Source organism: Verticillium dahliae, genomic scaffold, assembly GCF_000150675.1.
Source record: "Verticillium dahliae VdLs.17 supercont1.4 genomic scaffold, whole genome shotgun sequence".
In the NCBI taxonomy this organism is placed as follows: domain Eukaryota; kingdom Fungi; phylum Ascomycota; class Sordariomycetes; order Glomerellales; family Plectosphaerellaceae; genus Verticillium; species Verticillium dahliae.
Window position 1 is genome coordinate 1,501,469 of NW_009276925.1, and position 22,927 is coordinate 1,524,395.

General features: G+C 55.5%; 8 protein-coding genes across 8 annotated transcripts in view; 4 read left to right on the forward strand and 4 right to left on the reverse strand.

Annotated features, from left to right (window-relative positions):
* Positions 1-10: 10 nt before the first annotated feature.
* On the forward strand, positions 11-649 carry VDAG_02825 (uncharacterized protein; the record flags this gene model as incomplete). Its single annotated transcript, XM_009653478.1, has 1 exon — positions 11-649. The coding sequence occupies one exon, from the start codon at positions 11-13 to the stop codon at positions 647-649; it is 639 nt and encodes a 212-aa protein (XP_009651773.1).
* Positions 650-2,847: 2,198 nt separating this feature from the next.
* On the forward strand, positions 2,848-3,990 carry VDAG_02826 (voltage-gated potassium channel subunit beta-1; the record flags this gene model as incomplete). Its single annotated transcript, XM_009653479.1, has 2 exons — positions 2,848-3,187; positions 3,242-3,990. The coding sequence occupies 2 exons, from the start codon at positions 2,848-2,850 to the stop codon at positions 3,988-3,990; spliced, it is 1,089 nt and encodes a 362-aa protein (XP_009651774.1).
* A 1,075-nt stretch (positions 3,991-5,065) lies between these two features.
* On the reverse strand, positions 5,066-6,580 carry VDAG_02827 (uncharacterized protein; the record flags this gene model as incomplete). Its single annotated transcript, XM_009653480.1, has 1 exon — positions 5,066-6,580. The coding sequence occupies one exon, from the start codon at positions 6,578-6,580 to the stop codon at positions 5,066-5,068; it is 1,515 nt and encodes a 504-aa protein (XP_009651775.1).
* Positions 6,581-7,619: 1,039 nt separating this feature from the next.
* Positions 7,620-8,985, forward strand: VDAG_02828 (YkgB; the record flags this gene model as incomplete). The annotated part of the gene is made up of 3 exons (XM_009653481.1): positions 7,620-8,005; positions 8,117-8,591; positions 8,647-8,985. 3 exons carry the CDS (start codon positions 7,620-7,622, stop codon positions 8,983-8,985), a joined length of 1,200 nt encoding a protein of 399 aa, XP_009651776.1.
* Positions 8,986-9,388: 403 nt separating this feature from the next.
* VDAG_02829 (endo alpha-1,4 polygalactosaminidase precusor) lies at positions 9,389-10,367 on the reverse strand (the record flags this gene model as incomplete). Its single annotated transcript, XM_009653482.1, has 2 exons — positions 9,847-10,367; positions 9,389-9,784 (listed from the first exon to the last, which is right to left on the reverse strand). Exons 1-2 carry the CDS (start codon positions 10,342-10,344, stop codon positions 9,389-9,391), a joined length of 894 nt encoding a protein of 297 aa, XP_009651777.1. The 5' UTR covers positions 10,345-10,367.
* Positions 10,368-11,774: 1,407 nt separating this feature from the next.
* On the reverse strand, positions 11,775-13,575 carry VDAG_02830 (pisatin demethylase; the record flags this gene model as incomplete). Its single annotated transcript, XM_009653483.1, has 6 exons — positions 11,775-12,232; positions 12,365-12,596; positions 12,769-13,029; positions 13,090-13,111; positions 13,187-13,233; positions 13,450-13,575. The coding sequence occupies 6 exons, from the start codon at positions 13,573-13,575 to the stop codon at positions 11,775-11,777; spliced, it is 1,146 nt and encodes a 381-aa protein (XP_009651778.1).
* A 5,216-nt stretch (positions 13,576-18,791) lies between these two features.
* VDAG_02831 (CFEM domain-containing protein) lies at positions 18,792-20,285 on the reverse strand (the record flags this gene model as incomplete). Its single annotated transcript, XM_009653484.1, has 3 exons — positions 18,792-19,909; positions 19,973-20,108; positions 20,166-20,285. The coding sequence occupies 3 exons, from the start codon at positions 20,283-20,285 to the stop codon at positions 18,792-18,794; spliced, it is 1,374 nt and encodes a 457-aa protein (XP_009651779.1).
* A 2,346-nt stretch (positions 20,286-22,631) lies between these two features.
* VDAG_02832 (FAD binding domain-containing protein) overlaps positions 22,632-22,927 on the forward strand; it is a gene marked incomplete at both ends in the record, with an annotated part of 1,872 nt that continues 1,576 nt past the window's right edge. Inside the window, one exon of the mRNA XM_009653485.1 lies at positions 22,632-22,888. Coding sequence (XP_009651780.1) covers positions 22,632-22,888 — 257 coding nt within the window. The remainder of the gene's footprint in view (positions 22,889-22,927) is intronic.

Consider the following 22,927-nt stretch of genomic DNA (forward strand, 5'->3'; position numbering starts at 1 on the left):
CTATTCATGGATGACGAGTACGGCGAGGAGCGCACAACCGGCCCCGCCGCCGATGGATATCCCGTTACCTACCATCTGGGACATTAAGTCACTTGAGAACCCCCAAGCAGACGGGCATCCTACAAGGGGCTCCGTTCGTTCCATCGCGCACAACCAGTATGTCAACGGCGATCTCATCTACCAGTCCAACTACGGCGCCGGTGTCCGCGTCTACGACGTCTCTTCCGTGCCCCAGGACCCTACTGGTAACGGTGTGTGCGAGATCGCCTATTTCGACATCTACCCCGAGGATGATGACGCTCCTGGCGGAGGTGTCCCCGCCTTCTCCGGCTCATGGTCGTCCTACGCTTACTTCAAGTCTGGTTATATCTTTGTCAACACTATTGAGCGTGGCGGTTACCTCGTAAAGATGACCAAGCGCGAGTCCTGCAAGCCCAATGCCTGCAGCGCCGACAACTGCCTGCGCGCCATGCGCGCCTCCACCATCTCTGGTCGTCTCGAGGAGAGCCAGAAGTTCTGCGGCGAGTTCACCAAGACTTTTGTCGCTGACGTGTCTCTCGTGCCCGAGTATGCGTCCAAGGCTTGCGGACAGAATGTCATCTCACGTGTCAGCTCGGCGTGCGAGTGCCTGCCCACTGCCTCGTCATAGGAGAAGGATGTCGCGTGCGACAGACTGTGGTGGATGTAATGTCTGATGATAGTCATGCTCCATTAATGTAACAAGACGCTTTGGGTGGACCTGCTGTCTTTCTCTCTGCTGTGAACGTCTCGTCTGGCTATGACCGTCGACAAATGGCAACATTTTGATGTAACCTTTACTTCAGGCTTTTTGATTGGATTTCGTATAACGTTGCGGTAGACGGGGTCACGAGAGGATATGGCGTACGTCTGGCTGCAAGGTTTGCAAGTAGTTCTCCGATGAAGTCAATCTCGGCTCTATTGCGTCGTCTCACGCCCGAACGACGCCGGTAGTAAGTCCATCTGGGAAGGTGTTGGCGCAGTGCACTTCACAACGAGAATGACGGCATATGAAACGGACTTGATCACGTGGTTTCACGGAACTACTCGCAAGTGTAAAGACAAAGTTCAAATGGGTTGAGAACAATATCGGGCCAGAGCGTGGCCGGCGTTGGGTGTACAGTCGACAGCAACGTCGTGAGTTGCCAAGCTAGCAACGCGTACGGATGCAAGGTGTATGCCTTGCTGGATTCTCGCAATCGAGGCTTTTCCCTCCAGTTCTAGAAGCTTCGATGAGGGACTGGACTCTGTGGGTGAGCTGGCGAAGGGCATTTTTGGAGCCTGGCCATAGCAATATTCCGATCAGGTATTGTAATCGATGGAACTCATCGAGCCTCATGTGGGCTAAAAAAAGCATTTCTTTGGGTGTAGGAGTCAGAAGGGACATGATGTATCCAATACGGGCCACAGTACAGTCTATTAGGCCGAGTCTGACGCGCGAGGTTGCTCAAGGGTTTGGATTCCCATTGCAGGCTGCAGGTTAAAAGCAGGGATAGCAAAGTCAACAACGTTAGCTTCTCCACGGCGATATCCAAGCATTGAAGCGGCTTGACGTACGAAAACAACAAGACATTTGTATCCAAGAGTGTGCATACCCATCGGGATTTCCACAGGTGGCGAACTCCCAACTCGGGATACGGCAGCATAATGGCTGGGCTGATCAAGCTATGGGCTTGCACGAAGGGCGATTTATGCCCGCGGGCCAGTTCCATGCAACTCCTCACGCGGGCAAAAGACTTTCATTGTAGCTCTAGCTTTCCAAGGTAGTGCCATTGTTTGATGCGGGGCCAGGGACGCTTCCCGGGACGCTTGGATGGTTCCCCCCTATTTAGCCGCCTGCAGTTACCTGGGGCGACACGCCAACAGCACCGTTGCTCTGATGTAGTTTGATTGCCGAGGCGGTTGGGATTCGTGATTGGAATTCTCGCATGTAGCTGCAGGGAGTGAAGGACTGGTCAGGGCCACCCCATGTTCCATCCGTGTGAGAACCCGAGTGGTAACTTCGTCAAACTCGGGCCACTACCACGACTCTGATCTGCCTGTGGCAAGATTAAGAGGCGAAGCACTGTGCTCAGACAGAATTCTAACTTCTCCAAGCTCCAGGGGCACCACGTGCCTCAACGCGAGGGCTAAAGCTTGAAACGACCGGCTGCAGGCTCAGGGGCAAGGTTCTGCTCCTGGGCCAGAGCCATGGGACCTCCGGTAGTGGGCATAGGGCTGAGATGGATGGCCGGAAATTTTTTAAACCAATGCCACGCTCTCTGTCATTGTTTTGGCCTCTGGAAATAGTCCGATTAGTGATTGCTTTTCCGTTGGGAGTTATTCCGTCTCTTGCGTCCTCGAGCCTACATTTCCGGGCAAAACACCAGCCGTCCGGGGACGGCCCCACCAAGTCCGGCATCCAGTGATAGTTTTGGCGATGCTCCTGGCCTGTTGCATAGCACTAAACTGCACAACTTTGTCGGAATATCTCGCTCCAAGCCACAAGCATCCAAGGCAATCGAGACAAAAGCCCAATGATCGGATCGTCAAGGCAGAGACCGAGCTTGGTCATCCGGGCGTGAGCTTCCGGCAGCCGCAGACGCGGCCCCACATTGCGGCAGCTCAGGCGTCAATGACGTTTCACGGCCGTGTGAGGGGCAGACAAAAGGTGCGGGGTCGTGTCAGCTCGATCCCCGGAGCTCTTATTCTGAAGCTCTCCTCTCAACTTTGGCCATCTTCCTCGCCCATCTGCATCTTGTCCAACGCCACAGCTAGCGGTCGGAGATCCCGTGCTCGTCTCATTACAACCCATCTCCTACATCATAGCCCCCGAACCCAACGCCCACCATGTCGAAGCAGCTTCCGGCCGGGCTCAAAGAGTCTCTGGAGAACTCCAAAGCTGAGTATCGCCAGCTTGGCAAGTCGGGTCTCCGAGTCTCGGTGCCCATCTTCGGATGTATGAGCTTCGGCGACAAGAGGACTCTGCCTTGGGTCATCGGCGAGGACGAGGCTCTCCCTCTGCTCAAGGCGGCCTACGACCGTGGCCTCAACACATGGGACACAGCCAACGTCTACAGCAACGGCGCCTCGGAGATCATTGTAGGCAAGGCTATCAAGAAGTACAGCATTCCCCGCCACAAGGTCGTCATCCTGACCAAGGCCCACTGGGCCGTTGGAGAGGAACCCGGTAGGTCACCATTCTGCTGTCAGGTACGCGTGACCCTGTCTGACCAAGCACCAGAGGCCCGCCACTTTGTCAACCGCGCCGAGTTTGAGGCCTCGAAAGACTACCAGAACAATTTCGGCCTCTCGCGCACCGCCCTCTTCAACCAAGTCGAGGCCTCCCTGCAGCGCCTCGACACGCCCTACATTGATCTCCTCCAGATCCACCGCTTCGACGCGCGCACGCCGCTCGAGGAGACGATGAAGGCGCTCCACGACCTCGTGCAGTCGGGCAAGGTGCGCTACATCGGCGCCAGCAGCATGTGGGCGACGCAGTTTGCGCGGCTGCAGTTCGTCGCCGAGAAGAACGGCTGGACGCCCTTTGTCAGCATGCAGAACCAGTACAACCTGCTGTACCGCGAGGAGGAGCGCGAGATGAACCGGTTCTGCAACGACACGGGCGTCGGGCTCATCCCGTGGGCGCCGCTGTGCCGCGGCCACCTGGCGCGCAGGCCCGAGGACTTTGGCAGCACGGACCGGAGCCGGGCCGAGAAGGCGGGCCAGGCGGGCGGCGGCGGCAGCGGCACGTCGGAGCGGGACCGCGAGATTGTCGGCCGCGTCGTCGAGCTGGCGGATAAGCACGGCTGGGCTATCGCGCACGTCGCGCTCGCGTGGATCAACCGCCGCGTGGCGAGCCCCATCATCGGCTTCAGCAGCGTCGAGAGGCTGGACCAGGCGCTGTCGGCACGGGGCAAGAGTCTGTCCGAGGAGGAGGAGAAGTACCTCGAGGAGCTGTACCAGCCCAAGGCCATCTCTGGGCATGCATGAGGCGTGACACACAGGATGAGGATGAGAGAGGGAGAGCGACCCAGACTGGAACACCAATTCACCATCATTGTACATGGCAGACAGCATGCAGGATACGCGCACGTCTTGGAACGACGGACGACGAAGCGGAAAAGCAATGGTGATCCTTTCGCGCTCGACTGTGCCGACTTGCCGAGTGATACCACATTGTCATGGGCGATGCGACCTTGGCCAAGGTCGCCCGCCTTCTTTTCACATGCTGGATAGCATCTGAGATCGGGCTGTTCGATCAAGGGAGGAAGCTGCCTCGCAGATCCCCATCCTTGAATGCGGGACGCAAGGCGCGATGCTCATCTTCATCTCGTGAATCTCCCAGCTTCGTTTCAGAGCAGCGAGTCTGGATTCATCGCCAAGCACCCTCAGTCATGCTGACAAAGGGGCGCGCCGTTGAAGAAATCCCCTGCATGTTCCCTGCAGACAAGCGTCCAGGGCGTCCAGGGCCTTGAGGGCGTCCAGGGGTGGCTTCATCCCCCCCCCACATTGGCACATTGGGTAGGGAATCCAGACACCAGCTGACCTTCCAGAAGAGGTGCTTCCGGATCATCAACGCCGCACTGCAATTGGGTAGGCCACGTCTCGAAGGAACTGACACCTCCGTGGGGTGGGAAGATTGAGCGGCCGCTGCGTATGTGCGTCGCGTCTGTCTGCTTTGGGCGTCCCGGCTTGCCGCATTCGCTCGCGAGTTCTACAGGTACGAGCCCCAGGTCGTCATTTACAGGCCAGCGTTGCCTCGTGGGTTAGACTTTTACGCCAATGCACGCAATTTGCCTGCCGGGACATCTGGCACCTTTTCGGCAGACGCAAATCTGCCCAAATTGTGACAGAGTGAACCACACGTTACGATCCGTGGATTCGGAAAAGCAAGGCATTCAAGCAAATGGGGGCCAAGGTTTTGTGGCTGCATGTTCCAATTCAAGGCTATTCAATTTTGGTTGCTCCGCGAACTTTGTTCAGATCCTAACATGTACAAGAAAAAATTGGTTTGTGGAAAAAAAAGAAGATTGGGTGGTCATGAACGAAAACTCAATTCCGCACCTCAAGTGCTGATGGACTGGCGGTGGTTGGTGAAGAGGTTCTCGGGGTCAACAGCCCTCTTGATCTGCTTGAGGCGGTTGTAGTTCTCCTCGCCATAGAGGCGGGCGCTCCACTCGGCCTCGGGGAGCTCAGAGTCGGCGTAGTTGACGAAGCCGCGCAGGGGCACGCCGCCCTTGGTGAGGGCGTCCTCGAAGGGCAGGAGAATATCCTTCATGTAGGTGAGGGCGTCGGCGGGCAGGAGGGTGCTGGTGTTGAGCGAGGTGCCGTCGACGCGGATGAGCCAGAGGTTGCCGCCGTGAGCGTAGGCAGTGTCGGCATCAGAGATGTCGCGCGAGATGCCGCCCCAGAGGTCGAGGAAGCCACCCTGGCGCATGTCGGTGCGGGCAAAGTTGTTGCCCGTGACTTTGAGCAGGGCAGTGATCTGCGGCACGGTCAGGGGGTTGTCGTAGGTCGTGGTGACGGCCTGGGTGTAGAAGTGGCGACCGCCGAGGGCACCACCGGTGGGGGAGTTCATGCCAGCGCCAGCGACGGACACCTCCATGTCCCAGAAGGGGAGGACAGTCTTGGCGTAGGCGAGAGTGCCGTTGATGGCCCTGAGCTCCTTGAGGAGAGGCGCAATGACAGCGTCAAAAGCGGCGGGGTTGCCGTAGAAGTAGCCCTGGGCAGAGGTGCCAGCGGCCAGGTTCCAGCGGATGGCGAGCTCATCGGGGGTGGTCTCGGCAAGGGCGTAGTCCTGAACCTTGACGAGGGCCTTGGTCGCGTCGCTGAGGCCCAGGTTGCCAAGGTTGATGGTGAAGCTGGTAGCATCGGCGAATTCGGGCTTGAAGGTCTTGGTGGTCATGGAGAGGATGACACCGAAGGAAGCGCCGGCACCCTGAGCGGCCCAGAGAAGGTCAGACCCGTGGGTGGCGTTGACGACGGTGCCGTTGTACAGCATGTACTCGACGCCGACAATGTTGTCCATGGGGGTACCGTAGTGGCGCGAGGTGCTGCCGAAGCCTCCGCCGATGGAAGAGCCGGGCACGCCGACGTGAGCGCCACGGACGTGGGGGATGTGACGGCCATGGTTGTCCCAGAGATACTTCAGAACGGGGCCGACGTGCGTGCCACCACCGAAGGTGAGCGTGTCGGAGCAGTTGGAATAGCTGACCTCGTCAAAGGCAGCCAGGTTGATGACGAGGTTGCCAGCGTTGCCATAACCAAAACCGGTGAAAGAGTGAGCAGCCCCCAGGGCGACGGCCTTGACCGAGGACTCCCGGGCACAGGCGAGGGAAGAAGCAACCTGATCGCGGGTCTCAGGGAACGAGATGGCGGCAGGGGCGGCAGTCAGGCGCTTCTGGAACATGAGAGTCTGATCAGGCCATGTCGCATCGCTGCTGACGATGGAGCGAACGTCCGCGGTGGTGAGGCAAGACTGAAGAGCGGCCGACTTGTCTGTCTGGGCAGACACGGCCGAAGGGGCCAGGCTAAGGAGCGAGGCGACGGCCAAGCGTCGAAGAGAGAAAGTGGAGTCCATAACTGATGATGTTGAGGGCAAAGGCAGAAAGGAGACTGCGAAAGGAACAAGAAAGCAAGTGCCGTGTTGTTCCAGAGACTCCAGGATAAGCCACAATCGTACAGACGACCTACTTATAACTGGTGGGCATCGAGAGAAGGGACTGGCGACAATCTTAGAGGAATCATTCAGGAGTCTTGGCACTCTTGCGCCTTGATCGAGTCTCGGTACTTCGGGCCATCGTTCTGTGTGCGCAAAAGGACCTCAAACCACCCAATGCCTCTTACAAAGCTTCTCAGAACCCTTGTTCGGCGGATGTTTTGTTGTCCCGGCAGACAGAGTGGACTTGGGATGATCTGAACTTTATCAGATCAACCTACCTTAATCGGAACGCCGGGACGGGGCGCGTGGCTCGTTTGAGCAAGCATTTCCCACCGTGAGGCTTCGCACAGCCCTCGGGGCCAAGACCTGAATTCGGCCCCAGGAGCCCCGTTCAGTACAGATTAGAATAATAAGCTCTTGGGGAAGCTTGGAAACCCTCCCGGTCTTCATGACATATATGGCATGGTCTGCGCCATTGGGGCGCTATGTGGTCCGTCCGCTCCGCTTGCATGGGTTCTATGGCCTCATGGGCAGATATTAGTGCTGCTTTGCCTCATGCGCAACCGAGACTTGTCAACCTGCAGACGACTGCGGCACTTTGGGGCTACCTTGGTGACGAGTCATTTGTCTACCCCTGAAATCTTTCGTGTCGGCATGCTCGGTAACCATACTCAATATGCAACTTATCCGACACTTGCTTGCTAGTCTTTTCCGACCCCTCCTGGCAGACAACTACGCAGCCTGCATATAGCTGCGACTCAATGATCGTTGTTGAAAGTGTCGTGACATTTCCTGGAGATGAGGCTTCGTCATCCCTGTGCCCCTTGAGTTTTGAAAAAACTCTCAAAAAGGGATCCGCTGCTCGTCGAGTTGTCGTCTGAAAGTTCAGGATAGGACACGTCTTCTCACACCTCACGCTCATTCACTGCGTGGGCGATTCATCTTTACAGCAACGGCCATGCGTTCATCCCTTCAGTCCCTCCTTGCCGGCTCGGCCCTCTGGGCTTCGGCCGGTGCTGTCACTCTTTTCGCCGCTGATTCGGGGGGTAACGTGACGACACTGTCCCTCACTGGCTGCACCAATAATTACACTCTCTCTGTCACCTCCAAGACGCGCGACTGTGAGGTCAACCCTTCCTGGCTGACGCTTGACGGGCCCAACCGAGTGCTGTACTGCTACGACCGCGGTGCCGGCTCCTCTGCGTCCGGTTCTCTCAACTCCTTCTCCATTGGAGAAGACGGTCTGCTGTCTCGTATTGCGCGTGTCAGTGCCCCTCTCAGCGGAGTCGCTGGTGAGATCCTGACAACCTCTACTGGTGCTCGGGGTTACATCTCGGCCTCATAGTGAGTCCACCTTTTCCCCCTAATTGACGGGCCAAAGCGCCGAAGTCGCTTCCCATCATCTCCCGAGCCGAGCCCTCCGAGCTTGAAGCTTATCTGCCTCTCCCCCCACAGCAACCGCAGTGCCGCTGCCGTCTTTGCGCTTGGCGACAATGGCGCCCTTCCTGGGACGGGCCCCGTCCAGGTGATCAACCCGACACTCGAGACGACTGGTCCAGTCACTCTGCGCCAGGACCGCAGCTACCTTCACCACGTCATCATCGACCCCACGAATCAGTATGTGCTCATTCCTGATCTCGGCGGTGACCGTGTTCGCGTCTACACGTACGACCCTGTGACAGTCGCTCCTATCGCCGAGGTGGCCGGACTTGCGGCCCCGCCCGGCTCCGGTCCCCGTCATGGTTTCTTCCGCAAGGCCCGCAACGGCAAGACATTCTTCTTCTTCAATGGCGAGCTTGACCAGAAGGTCTACTCGTACTCTGTCGAGTACACAGCTGCCGGCCTTGTCTTCACCCACGTCTTTGACGCCCCGGCCATCGATGCCGCGCTGCCTGCCACCAGAGCGCCCACGAGCGAGATCGCTCTGAGCGTGAGTTTTTCCCCCGCAGTCCACCTTTTCACACCAAGCTGACAAGGCCCTTCAGCCTGACGGCCGCTTCCTCACCGTATCCAACCGTGAGAAGTCGTTCCGCGACTCCCCCATCCTCGGCTCCGGCCCCTCGGACACCCTGTCCACGTTCTCCATCAAGGAAGACGGCACCCTGAAGCTCGTCCAGCTCGCTCCTTCGGGCGGATGGTCGCCTCGCCAGTTCTCCTTCAACAAGGCTGGTACTCTCGTTGCCGTCGGCCACCAGAACAACCGTACCGTGACCATCTGGAAGCGCGACGTCCGGTCTGGCAAGATCGTGCTCGAGGAGGACGGCGGCAAGGTCGGCGAGGTTGTGCTGACTGGCGCTGTCGTCGCTACCATTTGGGACGAGTAGATGCTGGGCATTCATCTTCTTCGAGTACATATCTTTAGAAGCCCCTTTCAACCGAAACCGGCCCAAAATGTACATTTACCGACAGTGAATTCTGTCTCGCATGAAGTTTGGAGGTGCAGGAACACTTGAATGTTTCTCAATTCAATATTGGATTTGAAGTTTGAGTCACCTTGACTGCAAGGTGAGAAGCGACGTGCCTCTTTTTATCAGCGTGGTACATGTTTATTTTATCGCTACCTCCTAGCATGTCAAACCACAAAAACAAATTCACCAGCTCGTGTTCGAGCACGAGGGCGAGATGAAAATATTGATAGATACAAAAGGGTAATCATAATCATTGCTCATAAACATACAAAAGAAAATGGCGTACAAAGTTGCCCGCAACTACGGCATCCCGTGCCGATCAGTACCCAGTCTTGGTGGTGTACTGCTTGCCGTCGCGCATCTGCACCCATCCGTCGAGATCCATCGTCTTGATGAGCGTGCTGAATTTCTCCGTCCCGGGAGCAGCGTAGATGGACGACCTGGCCTTGGAGCTCACAGAGCCCGGCGCACCGTCGGGGTACTCGATGTGGAACACGGCCTTGCCGGCCTTGATGAAGGCCGCAAAGGTGCTGGCCTCGTTGTACTTGACGCACTGCTCGTTCACCTGAAAGTCGACGAACTTGATGACTTGAGGGATGATCTCGCCAGCGTTCTTGAGCGCGATGCTGAGGCCGTACTTGCGCGCCTCGCTGGAAAGAAACTTGACGAAATCTATCGTGTCGGCCTTTGTGAGACCAATGCCGTTGTTGTTGGACTGCGGCACGGTGTTAGTCGATGGACTCATACATCATGCACCGTGGGATGGGAAAGACTCACATAACCGTCAACGTTGTCGGGGTCGATGGCGTCGCAGCCCTTCTCGGCGGCAAGCTTGATCCTCTGGGCCATAATGTTCCGGACATTGGTGTTCTTGATCTGGAGCCAGCGCTCACCCGGCCAGTCGTCCATGGGTTTGCCAAAGTCGGCCTTGGCGAACTTTTTGGCGTCTGGCCGCCATTCCTCGTAGGTCCCGGCGCTGAAGTAGCAGATGACCTTCTTGTTGAGCTTGTGCAGCGCCGCGATGGTCTCGGCCGTGTTGTCGAACAGGTCAATGTCGTAGACGGCAACGTCGGGCGTGACGACAGGCTTCTTGGGATCAATCTTGAGCGGCGCGTTGAGCACAATCTGCCACGTCGTGCCGATGGCCGGCACCCAAGGCTTCTTCGCGGCGGCTGCTCGCTCTTCGACAGGGAGGGCTTCGGTAGACATGATAAGGGAAGCTGCCAAGGCAAGGAGAGCGCAGGGCTTGAGGGGTGAGAGAGTACGCGTCCACATCGTGGGGGGATCTGAGAGCTACCAGTAGCTCAAGCTGAGGTAATCCGTGCTAAGAGCTTATTTGAGCTTAGGCGCGGGTAATGTGCGTCAAAGTGATCTGGATATAGAAAGTGATCGGCAAAGTCAACCCCAGGTTGTCGATATCGGGGAATACCCATAGCCACATGGTGAGCGGAACAGGCAAGCCTAAATAGTCCTGCCAGATTTTGAGCCGTGAGTCGAGGCCATGCTCTCTCTTGACGGGAATTTCTCACGATGACGGGCATTTCTCACGATGACGGCTGGAATGTAAGGGGGGGCGGCAAGGAGCGTGGCGCCAAATTGCAGGGGAAATGCAGGAGGGCGCGATTCCTCCGATTCGCGAGCTAGAGCTGGGCGGCAGTTTAGGAATGCCTCCCTAGGGGGTGCATCACCTTACCCTACCCTACCTTAGGCACTTCAGCTCTTGTGGCTGGTCCAGACTTCTTGGCCGTTTGCGACGGCCCGTCCTCATGACGCCTTTCCGTCGAGCCTCGTCGTCGCAAACGGCCAAACGACTCAACATCCCTCGCAGCATACACCGTGAGAAGAGGGAGAAAACACCGCACGCTAGGTGTAGTTCTGTCATCGCCAAGACGGTGACTTGATTCAGATGGCGCCGTTTTGCGCCAGCCACCGGGCGGCTACCCGTAGTGCCCGCGCTTGTGCCCGAGTCTCCGTTGTCTGAGGTTAAGCCTCTGCAGCAAACAAATGCAAACGGACGCAGCGCCATGGCAGCCTTTTCATTTCTTCTTGACCCCCCGCGCGAATAAAAAACCTTGAAATCCACTCCGCGGGAGATGATGCGGATCGAGGCTCGACAGTTGCCCCCATAGCACCATAGTTGAGCTTCTTTTTCGCCCGTTGCATATTGCCCCTGAGGAGAAGCAAACAAACGGCGTAGCCTCTTAGACGCAAACAGCTCATTTCGGAGCCTTTGAGCCTTGGTCTAGACGGCGTGAGGCATCTGGTGATGACTTTATTCGCGCAATCGTGACAGCAATAACCTTGTTCAGCCCGCGCCGTCAACTTTGTCAATTCAGCTCCACGATCGCGATGGGACATAAACTCCGAAAGCTTCACCATGACGATCTCAACGCAACGTGGCCACGGAATATCCCGATTGAAGCAATCCTCGTCCTTTATTTTGCATCACAAGGGCGCCGACGTCAGGCCTGAGGAGAAGGAACAAGGCTAGCTTAGAGGCACCCTATATTGCACACTTGCACGGATTCATCGCTCTGTCTCATCCAACCGAGGAGCATGATGTCATTCATTCTCTCCTGGCCCGAGAGGGGGAATGCTCGCCCGGCTGTTTCCTCCTTGCCTTGAGCTTGCACACGATGCCTATGGTGCGGAAGAACCACCTCGAGCACATCCACCACTTCTCATTCGGATCAGCAAGCTCAACATCAAACCTCAAAATGACAGAGGGCACGACTTTGTGCACCTCCATGAGGCTGAGATGTCATCCTAGGCAGATACGGGAGTCCTGACCAAAGGCCAAGTTCGCCGCGTTCCAGAGCTGCATCCTTTCCTTGTAAACCTCTCCACTCGTTTTCGCCCTGAAGCCAGCGATCTGGGCGAAATTCATCGGCATCGGCACCAAAAATTCCCTTGTTGCGTCCCACAATGTAAATATTAATGCCGACAAAAGTTCCTGCTGGAACGACGGTGCCATATGGAAGGACCAGGCCGCCCTCTGGAACAATTCTCTTCAGGCCCATTGACACGGCAGGATGACAGCGGAGTGTCTCGCGAACTGTGGCCTCGAGGTAGGGGAGGGCGCGGGCCGTTGCATGGGAGCACGTTGTGTTTGGAGAGACATGCTCCCGAATGATGGACTCTAACCGCTTCCATACACGCTGGTCTTTGAGGCAGTAGTAGAACAATGCCTTCATGGTAATGTCTGTTGTGTCGGCTCCGGCGATCACTTGTCGGCGCGGTGTCAGCATAAGCTCATGCATGTCTCAATGTCTCACCATCGGCGTGGGTGACTAACGGTTCAGCAGGAGATGCCCAATGATTGTAGATTCGTCTACAATCTCAGGATGTGATGTCTTGGATTCGATGAAGTATTGTAGAAAGTCTGGGTTTTCATTGGTGCATGCTGCGTGCTCTCCTGGGAGCCGGGCCGTCAAAGCCTCAATGGCGATTTTTGTCACGTAAGAAATGATGGGCGGCCCCAATGCGTAGAACAGGTTCTTGTCAAGACAATGATCGAGCCAGGGCATCTGGCCACAAATCCCAAGAAGGTCAATGCACTAGTCAGCGATCGCAAGTGTACCGTCGAAGTCGCGACCCTCCTCCATGTAACCAAGCTTCTTACTGAATGTTACAGCTCTTGGAAGATCCTAGGCAACTGCCGGCTCGTCAGTATGACGAACGCAGTTTACGGTGAATTACCCGTCGCATCTTACAGTATGCCTGCCACTCGTCAAGGTCGCATAGTGTTCCGGGGTAGACGAAGCGTTTCTGAAGGTGGTCGCAGAATGTTTCGACAACCTCGTTCATGTGTGGTTCCATGGCCAGCATGCTCGGGACAGAATAATGGCACACGACTGGGCGCTTCAGGCGGGTATGAAAAATATTGTCCACTTGACTGAACATATGGTGAGTGATCTTCCCTTCGGTGACGGAGCTGCTGATTTTGCACAAGTCGGTCAACTCCCAATGTAAAATGAGCCGATTTACGACGTCATCTGGCTCGGCATGACGTGTACTTACCTTCTTCCACTTTCCGTCGGTACTGTAGATTGTTCTCGAAAGCTTAGGGATGTCAAATTCCAGTAGATTTTAACCTATCCTGACGATCGGATCGTACTTTTCGTGAAGCCTTCCAATCCGCGGCGCATAGTCGGCTGTGATCGCCTACCGGAAGCGCCAGAAATTTGTCACCCCTGAACCAACATCCCAGTCAAATCATGTCCATAGGCATCATCCATCTCGCTGTTCTCAAATGTCATAATCACGAAGAATTGGAAAGGGAATGTTCCATATTGGAGAACGATACTTGCAAGGAGCGACCTAGAAGCGGCCTAGGATATCTTCTTATGGTGATACTAGGTAGGGTACAAGAAATCAGACGAAGAATGCGACAGCCGGTGTGACCAAAAGACTGCTGAGTCCGCACGTGAGTGAGTCGCGAAGAGAGCTGGCTGTGCTCCAAGCTGGTATCATGGGACCGTCGGTGGTCTCTGGCGTCGAGTTCATGGCGACCATGTCAGGCACTGCTAGTTGAGGTCTAGTAACCATAATGGGTGGGCAATTGCTGAACTTCGCCACTGGGAGTCGGCGGTTCGGGGCGAATTAATAGACGAGACACAAACTTTGGGCGTATAGGCAGATCAGGTACCCATACGAGCTACCCATCTCACTTCGTCATACTGCATGTCCTTGCATGCGGCCAACATCGAACAGCAAGCCTACACGAACCACATAGGCTAAAATGCAATGCTTTTTACAAAGGATCTATGCCAGAGCCTGCTAGTTGCAGATACTGAGATGTGGTCCCATCCAGTAACTAAGTAACTAGTCAGTGAATGTCCATTACTAGATCACAAGGCGCATGGTGAGCTCAAGCAGTCAACCATTTTATTCGGGGACGGCTGGAGCATCCGCGGAAGGATGAGGTTCACAACTGAAGGTATCATTATAAAACCCCTGACACATCCTAGCCTCTTCCTAATTTCAAGCACATGTGGTCACGACGATATGAAATCTCACATCCATAAATCCCGTAGAAGAACTCATCAGTATCGCGATCTTCACGTAAGTCAGCCTCTAACTATTCTCGGCTCACGAAAAGTAGATGAATACTTATAATCTCAATTTGAGAATATTTCTTGACACAATTCGAGCTTTCTTAGACTGAAGTACGTCGCCATTGAAAGGTGTCCTCGCTGCAAATGTACCCCTTGTCTTTGAGCCATTGTGTCAGGTGGCCCCTACGAAGGCACGGAAAAGGGGGCTGGTAAGGGGCGAAGCAATACGAGAACGTGGATATAAAGACTGCAGAGGGCCAGAATTCAGAGTTGTTACACGCCCATACCTATTTCTTATTGCCTGTGGTCCACGTACGGAACACCTCTTTGCTCTGCCCAAACCACGCTCTGACACATCGAATCAACTCCCAGGTCGTTGGATCAACTTACGTTTTGACGACGTGTCGTCAGGAGGCGATCGAAATTTCTCTCTGAAGCAATGCCCCTAACATAACGCGCTGTCTTCCTCGCAGTGAGGTTTGCTTTCCACTGTAGACGCCTCAGTCTCCGAAGACAGCCAACCGCGCAACGCACCCAGATCCGTTTTACTTTTATCTTGGGCACTTTCCACGATACCTTCCGCTCCTTCTCTTCCATGATCATGCGCTAAAGACGCTTCCATGAGTCAGAATCAAGAATCAGAACCGGAGGCATATGCCTTCACCTCTGGACGCGAAGGGTTTAACTAAATCATCCATGCTACCGCTGACAGGAAGGACACAGTTCTTACAACAACAGTCAATATAATTGAAGGCCACTGCGATCCAACTTTGCGTTCTTCTGTCTTTTATTTTATTTTGTCCAATTGTCCCCGCCGTACGCTAACCATCTATCAGTCAGATCGTGTTTCGAACCGACACGTTGTCAGGGCTTGATTTGGAGCAGAGTGAAGAGGTCTTCCCTACGTGGTCCGCAGGCAATAGATAACAGGTATGTGGTCGGAACACATCTGAATTCTGGCCCTCCGCAGCTTGGAGGGCCCTCCGTGGTCCTCATATATACGCTCTCATAGCCCTTAGCCCCTGACTAGCTGTCAGATGGCAATGCTGAGCTACCAAGCAGAGGTTAAACGGAGGGGGCCAAAGGCTACGAGAACGTATATATGGGGACTGCGGGGGGTCAGAAATTAGATGTGTTCCGAGCCCCTAACTATATTCTATTACCTACGGACCACGTATGGAAGACCTCTTCACCCTGCCCCAAATCAAGTACTGAGGCCAACCCCTTGTCTCGTGGCACTGCCGGTATCTCCTCACACATGTGCTGCGATGATGCCAGATACCTTGCTTTCTTCTCAGATATTATCATGCCGCTTCATCAGACTCATACGCCCGTTTCAATGGTCATGTGCGCTGTTCACGCGGAACTCCAGGAGTGAGAAGCTGCAATCTTTGCAGCTTTCAGCAGGCTCAGTGACTATTGAACGACGAATTGGTACGGTATTGTGAGCAGGGTGTAGCTTTCTCTCGCTCAGTCCCGAGGTAAGCTTTGAGCTTGATCCATAAAGCATTAAATGCACAAGAGAAGATCAGTATATCAATCTCTCGCTGCCATAGTTTCCTGCGCTGTGTCACCAAGCCATGACATGAAAATGTCTCGGCGAAGGAGAAGTCACTTTTTAAAGTAGTGAGAGCCGATATGACAAGCACATCGGCGTAGGTCACTTGAAGATGACAGCGGATGAATACCTTACACTAATTTAAATCGCTGCTTCTAGATGCTGGTAAAGCAATCGTTTAAAGCTATTCAAAATCGAAGGAAAACATGCAAGGTGAGGCAGATATCCTCGACTAAGGTGGGGGGCTCCTTGAATACACCCTTTTGGAATAACTTGAGCCCAAATTAAGCCCAAATGCCCCTTACAGGCCTGTGATGACTTTCGACGGACTGCATTTCAAGAGGTTGACATCTGTCAAAGCTATTTGGCGAGACCACCTTGAACGTGCATTGCTATCACTCCTGATGTTTTGTAGTCCACCATTAGCATTGCAAGTACGACATGTCGCCGTCATGTCTCATGACCCAACAGTTATGGGATTTAGCCAAAGCACCACATGCTGCAAACCGCGTCGAGACGATCACGAACCCAACACACATCATTTATGTCATATTGGAGCCGAACACCGACCAGACGAAAACCTCAATCGCAAATCAACAGCCCCGTATATGGTTGACGTCCGATGGTCTGCAGCACTGTGCGAAAATCATCTTCTCCCGCCGCTACTTGAGAGGTGTTCAGCCGGTACCAGTGGTCAGAGATATAGGTGAAGTCACCTCAGCCTTCTGTCCGGGTATACTCCGTCTCCTACCGTCAGACTGCCGACTCAAAGATTCTTATGGCGTGGATAAATATCGAAGCATTCCGAGATGAGTTATACTTGACTCCACCGGCGGTGGTAGAAAAAGATCATCTTCCTTGGACGAATGGCCATCAATCAAGAGAGCAAGATGACAATCCCTACCCGGAAGTGCTTCAAAAACACTCAGATTCAGATTGTGACTCAGTTGAGACCGGCGTCCGCGAGCCTACGATTGGCGCTCTGCTGGACGGCGGACGTGGAAAAAAGCAGCACCCAAAGACACGACAGCTACTGTATAAGCCGTAAACGCGAAAGACTTGCGCATGGTACGGTTATGTAGCCACCTCCCAAGTCCCGGCTGAGCATACTAGTGAGAGGGCCACGCTCGAGGCACCCGCGGACTCTCAAGTCGACGCTAGAACGGCATAGGCTTCAGCTCCATAGCTCTGTGAATCTGTTCGCTGAATCGAAAACGCATCGAACTTAATTGCAATTTGGACGGCCATGGTGAGACCTTTTAGCTAGTCATGAACGGTGAACCTTCGTGGGAGACGACTTGATCCAGCTGCTGCGCATGATCACAGCCTCATCTGAAGAGATGCCAGAGCTCCGTGACTATTGGTCTTTTCAGAGTCAAGTGTCTTCACTAAGCTCGCCAAGGCCACTCGATCTGGCAGCGTGGCAGCGAGACTTACCTGATCGAGTCAGCGAAGCGGCGTGTGGTTGAGACAAGTACGCTTCGGCAGATGTTAAGGTTCAGCCCAGGCAGATTCCCGACAGACTTCCCCTGACGACAAGCAGAAGCTTATCGAACTAGGCGTCTGAGCATCTCGAGTCGTTGTTCCTCAGTCACAGCTTAATTAGAGTATGCAGCCACCCTCGCCACTCGTGGGAAAGTGGTAGTGTGGTACAGTACGGCCACCGCGATTCATTCTGACGGCCTGGAGGATGTGATTAGTTCACCGGGGAAGTAAGGGTCATAAACTGTCATTTCAGGAAGACGGTGATGCAGCGGGGTCAGCCGGGAGCTGACTCGTACTGACCGTGTCAGCAGCGAATGTGCTTGTCCAGCAGAATGCGGGCGCTTGAGGGAGGGCCCGTGAGTCTGGGGCGCGGGGAGAAGCGATTGCGTAGACGAGGCCACGCGATGGAAGTGGCAGACAGTTCATCTTCCTGCAGTGTGCACTGATCGTGCTCGGTAGGCCGGCAGCCGATGAAACACGAATGGCTTTCCAGTGGCTGTCGAACCGATACGATGTGGTGTGATGGGTATGATGCAAATAAGATCCCCCAGCCCGCTCGATAACGTCTTAGATCTGCGTGTGCGCAAAACATGGGTAAAACACATGGGTTTGTTGAGGATCCTGGAAGGACGCACGAGTCTGGAACGTCAGGTGGCTTGTCCCTTGCTGCAGGGCCCCTGGTCGCAATCCTACGGGACACGGGGCAGAGGCATTTCCAAAGAACCGGAAACGGCAGCTGGACCACGTTCTGGCGTTGCAACATCGGCGAATCCCACTCTTGGCACGCACAATCTCTTCCGCTGGCCCGGCACAGCGCGTTCGCCATGCGAGCGAACAAGCGAGCAGTCGCTGAGGTTGCTGGGTGGGCAGCGGCGCACGACGGCGCGCCCCAGCCGTGATTGTGCGCTGGCGTTGCTGCGGAACGTTGCGACGAAATCTCAACCCACGGACTCCTGCACCCCCGAGACTCGGCGCCATGAACGCCAAGCGCTGTCGATCCAACGTACACTGCAAAGTGGCGGGAGTACATGTAGCATCCACCCCCTCAAGCCCCTTTCGACAGCGTCCTAAACCCGCAGGGCCTTTGGGTGAGGGTCGAAGTGCGCGCTATTGGTGGTAAGGCGACGCCAGGCTATCGACGGAGGCGGAATGGCGCTCACCGTCATCGAGCTAGTCGGATACCTGGGGTTGAGGAGAAGTCGGCTGGTCAGGCGGGAAGGGAAAGGTCCACAGTGATGGCTGTCATTTCAGAGAAAAGGGGTCTGATCGCAACCAGGCATCCATAGGCATTGGAAGGACTTCGGGATTGGGTCTCGGAGAGTCGGGCATGACGTCTGATTTGACTAGAGGTCGGTAGTCGTGGTTGGGAGCAACGGTGTGACGCACGAAGCAACATGATATTGGAGCAGTGATAGACATTGCCCCATAGCACGAAGTGACGATCTTCAGGTGGGAATGTTGGTGCGGATGGAGCAAGTTTCTGCTGCCTGACTACTATGGTGGTACAATTGTTGCATGCTGATCAGGAGAGCCTATCGCTTGGCTTTCATCGTGAACAGTGAAGACGGAAAGAAAACAGAAACGCAGAACGCCTAGCTACCCAGATATCAAGCCCGTCAAAATCAAGGCCTCTTGGCCACTGGTGGTAGATCGCTCATGTGGACCAGACTCGCCTCGTCATTATCACTGTACTGCACATCATACGACTTTTGCGTGACGATGCCGCCGCCGCTTCCGAGCTTGAGGTCGGGAGAGTGCCCGCCGGACGTAGACACACCGACGGTCGTTCCCGTGCGGGTGCCGTTGCGTGTGCCCGTCGTCTTGGAGCGAGGCCCGCTGCCGTACTCGTAGTACATGGCACCGCGGCTGCGTGCCGAGGAGCCGGCAAGAGCGGGGAAGAAGCGCACCAGGAGAAGGCGAACGGCGGGCATGCAGGCACACATGATGCCGACGGTGATCTCAATGGTCGACCAAACCGACACGTCGTAGAACTCCCACGTCGTGTTACTCGTGGAGGCGAAGTGAACGAGCGATTGCAGGCGCAAGATGCTGACGACCGTGACGAATGTGCCGACGCAAAACATCATGGCAACGCCGACCTTCTTCTTCCAGTGGAGCTTGAGGCTGCGCAGCTGCCAGAGCGGAATGGCAAGCATCCATAAGTCGAGGGCGATACTGATGGCGGCGTTGGTCCAACTGATCGTGTTGGCGTTGTGGCATTTCCCTTCGTGCATGCCGTCCCACTTTGTCCAGAAGTAATGGATGGGCTGGCACTGAAAGATTGCCGTGATGACAAAGGCAACGCCATAGCAGATGGTGAAGATGGCGGTGCCCCAGAGGAGGCGTTGTACCTCGCGGGCCGGGAAGATGCGGGTGTAAAAGAAGATGATGGAGAGCTTGAGCAGGGTGAGCTGTGTAAAGTAGAGCGAGGCCATGATATAAAAGTAGCGGCCGACCGCTGTGATCATGTGGCCATCGAGCGTCCAAATATCCTTCCCAAGACCGTTGGCCGTGGTTCCATAGACGGTGATGACAGCCGAGGGTGTAGCGACGAGGAGCGTCAGAAGGACGAACCAGTCGTCAAGGCCAAGAGGACTCGGGGCGATGAAAAGCTTGAGGCCGAATCGGAGGACGACGAAGATGGCAGCAATAATGGCCATGGTATTGGAGAGGACGACATACTTGCCCGACCGGTCGCGGACAGGGGCGCCGCAGTTCGTCAAGCTCGCATTGCGAGTAGCTGGTGCAGGGTCAGCATGGCATCTCGCATGATAAGTCCAACATCTTTGCACCAACAACGCACCTAGAGACTCGGGAATGGTGCAGTTCTGCTGGACACAGAGAGCAACGGTGCCCTGGAACTGCTGGTTGGTACAGATGCATGTCTGGTTTGTGGGTGCACACAGTCCCTCTTGGAAGGCACTGCCAATGCAGCGCGTCTGCACGTCGTTGTATCAGTACCACGATGGCTTTGAGAGACGAGAGACAGGACATACCGCGCAAGCAGGGAAGGGATTCGATGTTTCCTGTGCCAAGACGGCTGGCAGAAGCACAAGGAATAAGCACGTCGCCAACAAGGCGCGGCTCGCCGAACTCAACCGGTGAAGAGAGAACATGATGGGTGCTTGGGAGACAACAAGAATCTTGGTGGGAGAGAAGGGCGTTATGCAGCTGGTTGAAAGGGCACAACTATGCCTGGGGCACACTCGTTCCCGAAAATCCAGGACTCGCACGTGGCGACGTGGGTGTCCGACGAGGGCGGAATTCAGGGTGCGATCCTTTTAATGTATGTGATCGGCAGAGCAGTTCTTCATTGAGAACAATGTCCAAGACACCCCGGTCGAGTGGGAGGTTCGAAGACACGAGGAGGACGAGTGACCACTGTGCTGGGAACGAGACGGAACGCAGAAGGCGCAAAACCATCACGCCTCTTAGCTGCCAAGCCGCCTCCACTACAGGTGAGCCCTGACGGGTGTCTTCCGGGATGGGGATGCCAGCTATCGAGCGTCTCAAGGAGAAGAGGGCGCGTTGCTAAGCCGAATGAGGTCGGACCGCTCGGACGAAACACTTCGAGAGTCACTCCATGTTCGATGGACTGCATGGTGTGCAGGAACCTCGAGTCTTCAGCACACAAGCCAATAGACTCGCCAGCTTGGGCAGCTTTGCCACACCCTCTGGTTCTCAACATCCAAGGTTTCTGCTTCAGGGGTAATGCTGTATAGCATTCCCACACCTCTTCCCGCTGGGTCCCCACCGTCTGGGCCATAGCCTGCAGGGCGGAGCATTTCGAGGTGGTTGAAGTTTGGTACAGCCATTCGCATCATCTCTCAGCAGAATTAAAGGTTCCACGGTGGCGTGGAGCGTGTCTTGCGTGTGTCTTCGAATTGAGCGCCGCCGGTCTTAGTGTGTCTTCTAGCGCAGCTGGGGCAGGCCTGGCAAGCCTGGGCAGACAGAAGCAACTGATTGCTGTCCAGCTTGCTCATGCCTTTCCTGGACTTGGTCCGTATAGATAGGACCGGCCGCTGCTTGGCTTCTTCATCGGGATCTTTCGCCGGCAGTCGTACTCGGTGTGCTTCATCTTCGCACGCAGGAGAAGACGAACCTCGTCGGTCGGCTGACGGAGCCCCCTGCGTCCATGGTACACTAGGGCGGCATTAGGGGATGAACCATCGCCTGCAGATTCAGTCTAGGGCTGGAATACGGCCTCCCACTGACTGCCACCAAGGGGGGAGATGGCCGACAAGTCAGCAAGTTATTACGTGGTCCAAGCCCAATTCTCTGTCAAATGAATCGTTCGAAGCAGGTCTTGTTCAGTCTGTCGAAGCTGTGGATGTGCCCTCATGGCATGAGATTGCGAAATGCGAATGGCCAATGCTGCCCCGGATACGCGGCCGGCCATTTCAAGGGTTTGCCTACTTTTACATGGTACGGACCGAAGATGGCGAAAGAATATTCCCTTGTCTTCAGGGAGATCCATCCCCCCCACAGGTACGCGGTATGGATCGGGATTAACGCCGGGTTGGCACGATCGGAGTCAGGGGCTTCCATGATCCGGCACCTCGCATCCTCGCTCCCGCTGCCCCGCTGAGCGCTTTGTTATGGTAAGGCAAGGCCCCATCCATTGTGCTAAGGGTGGATTATACTTTCGACAATCTGAACCTCCATTCCGAGTGGATCACGGGTTGCCGGGCTTTCCATCGATCCGATTTTGTTCTCTACGTAAGGGCATCTCTCAAGGGTTTGCCTTCGGCTGGAGAATGAGCTTTTCTCTGCTTCACCATCCCTTACCAGTCAGCACCCGACGATGGTGGGAGGCTGGAGGAAGAAATCCCTGTAATGTACTATGTAGGTAGGCTTAGTAGCCGGAGTAATGCAGGCAGATGCAAGGTATCGGCTAGGGACCGCCCCGCATGGCATTGCCCAGACCGCCGCTCATGTTACACGCACCAGAGGCGATTCCGAACTGGGGCATCGTCTCCGGAGCGATTGGCCACCCAGCATTGGCACATAACGTCTTCCTCGGCCGAGAACACTGAAAGGGGTTCACGACGAGGCCACTCAACGGCACGAGTGTCCGTCAACCAACGACCAAGAACACGAACACCACCAACGCATAGGACGACGGACTTGACTGTCATCTCCGGGCCGAGGCGGTACACTGCCCTGCCGCCATTGATTCCAGGGGGTCTAAGCATCAATGGTTCGTCCAAACCTCCTCCGCTGTGTCAAGCAATAAAACCCCGTCGAGGTCGTCTGCAAGCTTCAAGTCAAGACCGTCAAGCACACCACATTCGCTTGTTGCTTCTGTCCGTCCGCCATATCTTCTCCCACCAAAAGTTGAGTCGAGTCGAGCTAAGCCGTAGTGCCTTGGCCCCGACGCCTCCTTTTGTTTCCATCTTTCCTTCGTTGCCGTAAAAGGTATCTTGAGCCCCAACACGCTTGTCCAACTCAAGCCGTTCAAGATGAAGTTCTCTCTCGCTCTCCAGGCTGCTACCCTGGCTGCTTTCCAGGGCGCTGCCGCCGCTCCTGCAGCCAGCTCATGCTACTGCCTGCCCGGCGATGCGTGCTGGCCCAAGGAGAGTGCATGGTCTCGGTTCAACTCTACCGTCGGCGGCCGTCTCGTGGCTACTGTGCCCATCGGCTCGCCGTGCCATGATCCCACCTACGACGCTGCTGCATGTGCCCAGCTGCAGTCACAGTGGACGAACCCCTTGACCCAGTAAGTCCGACCTGAGCCATGTGAACTAGCTTTCCGGGG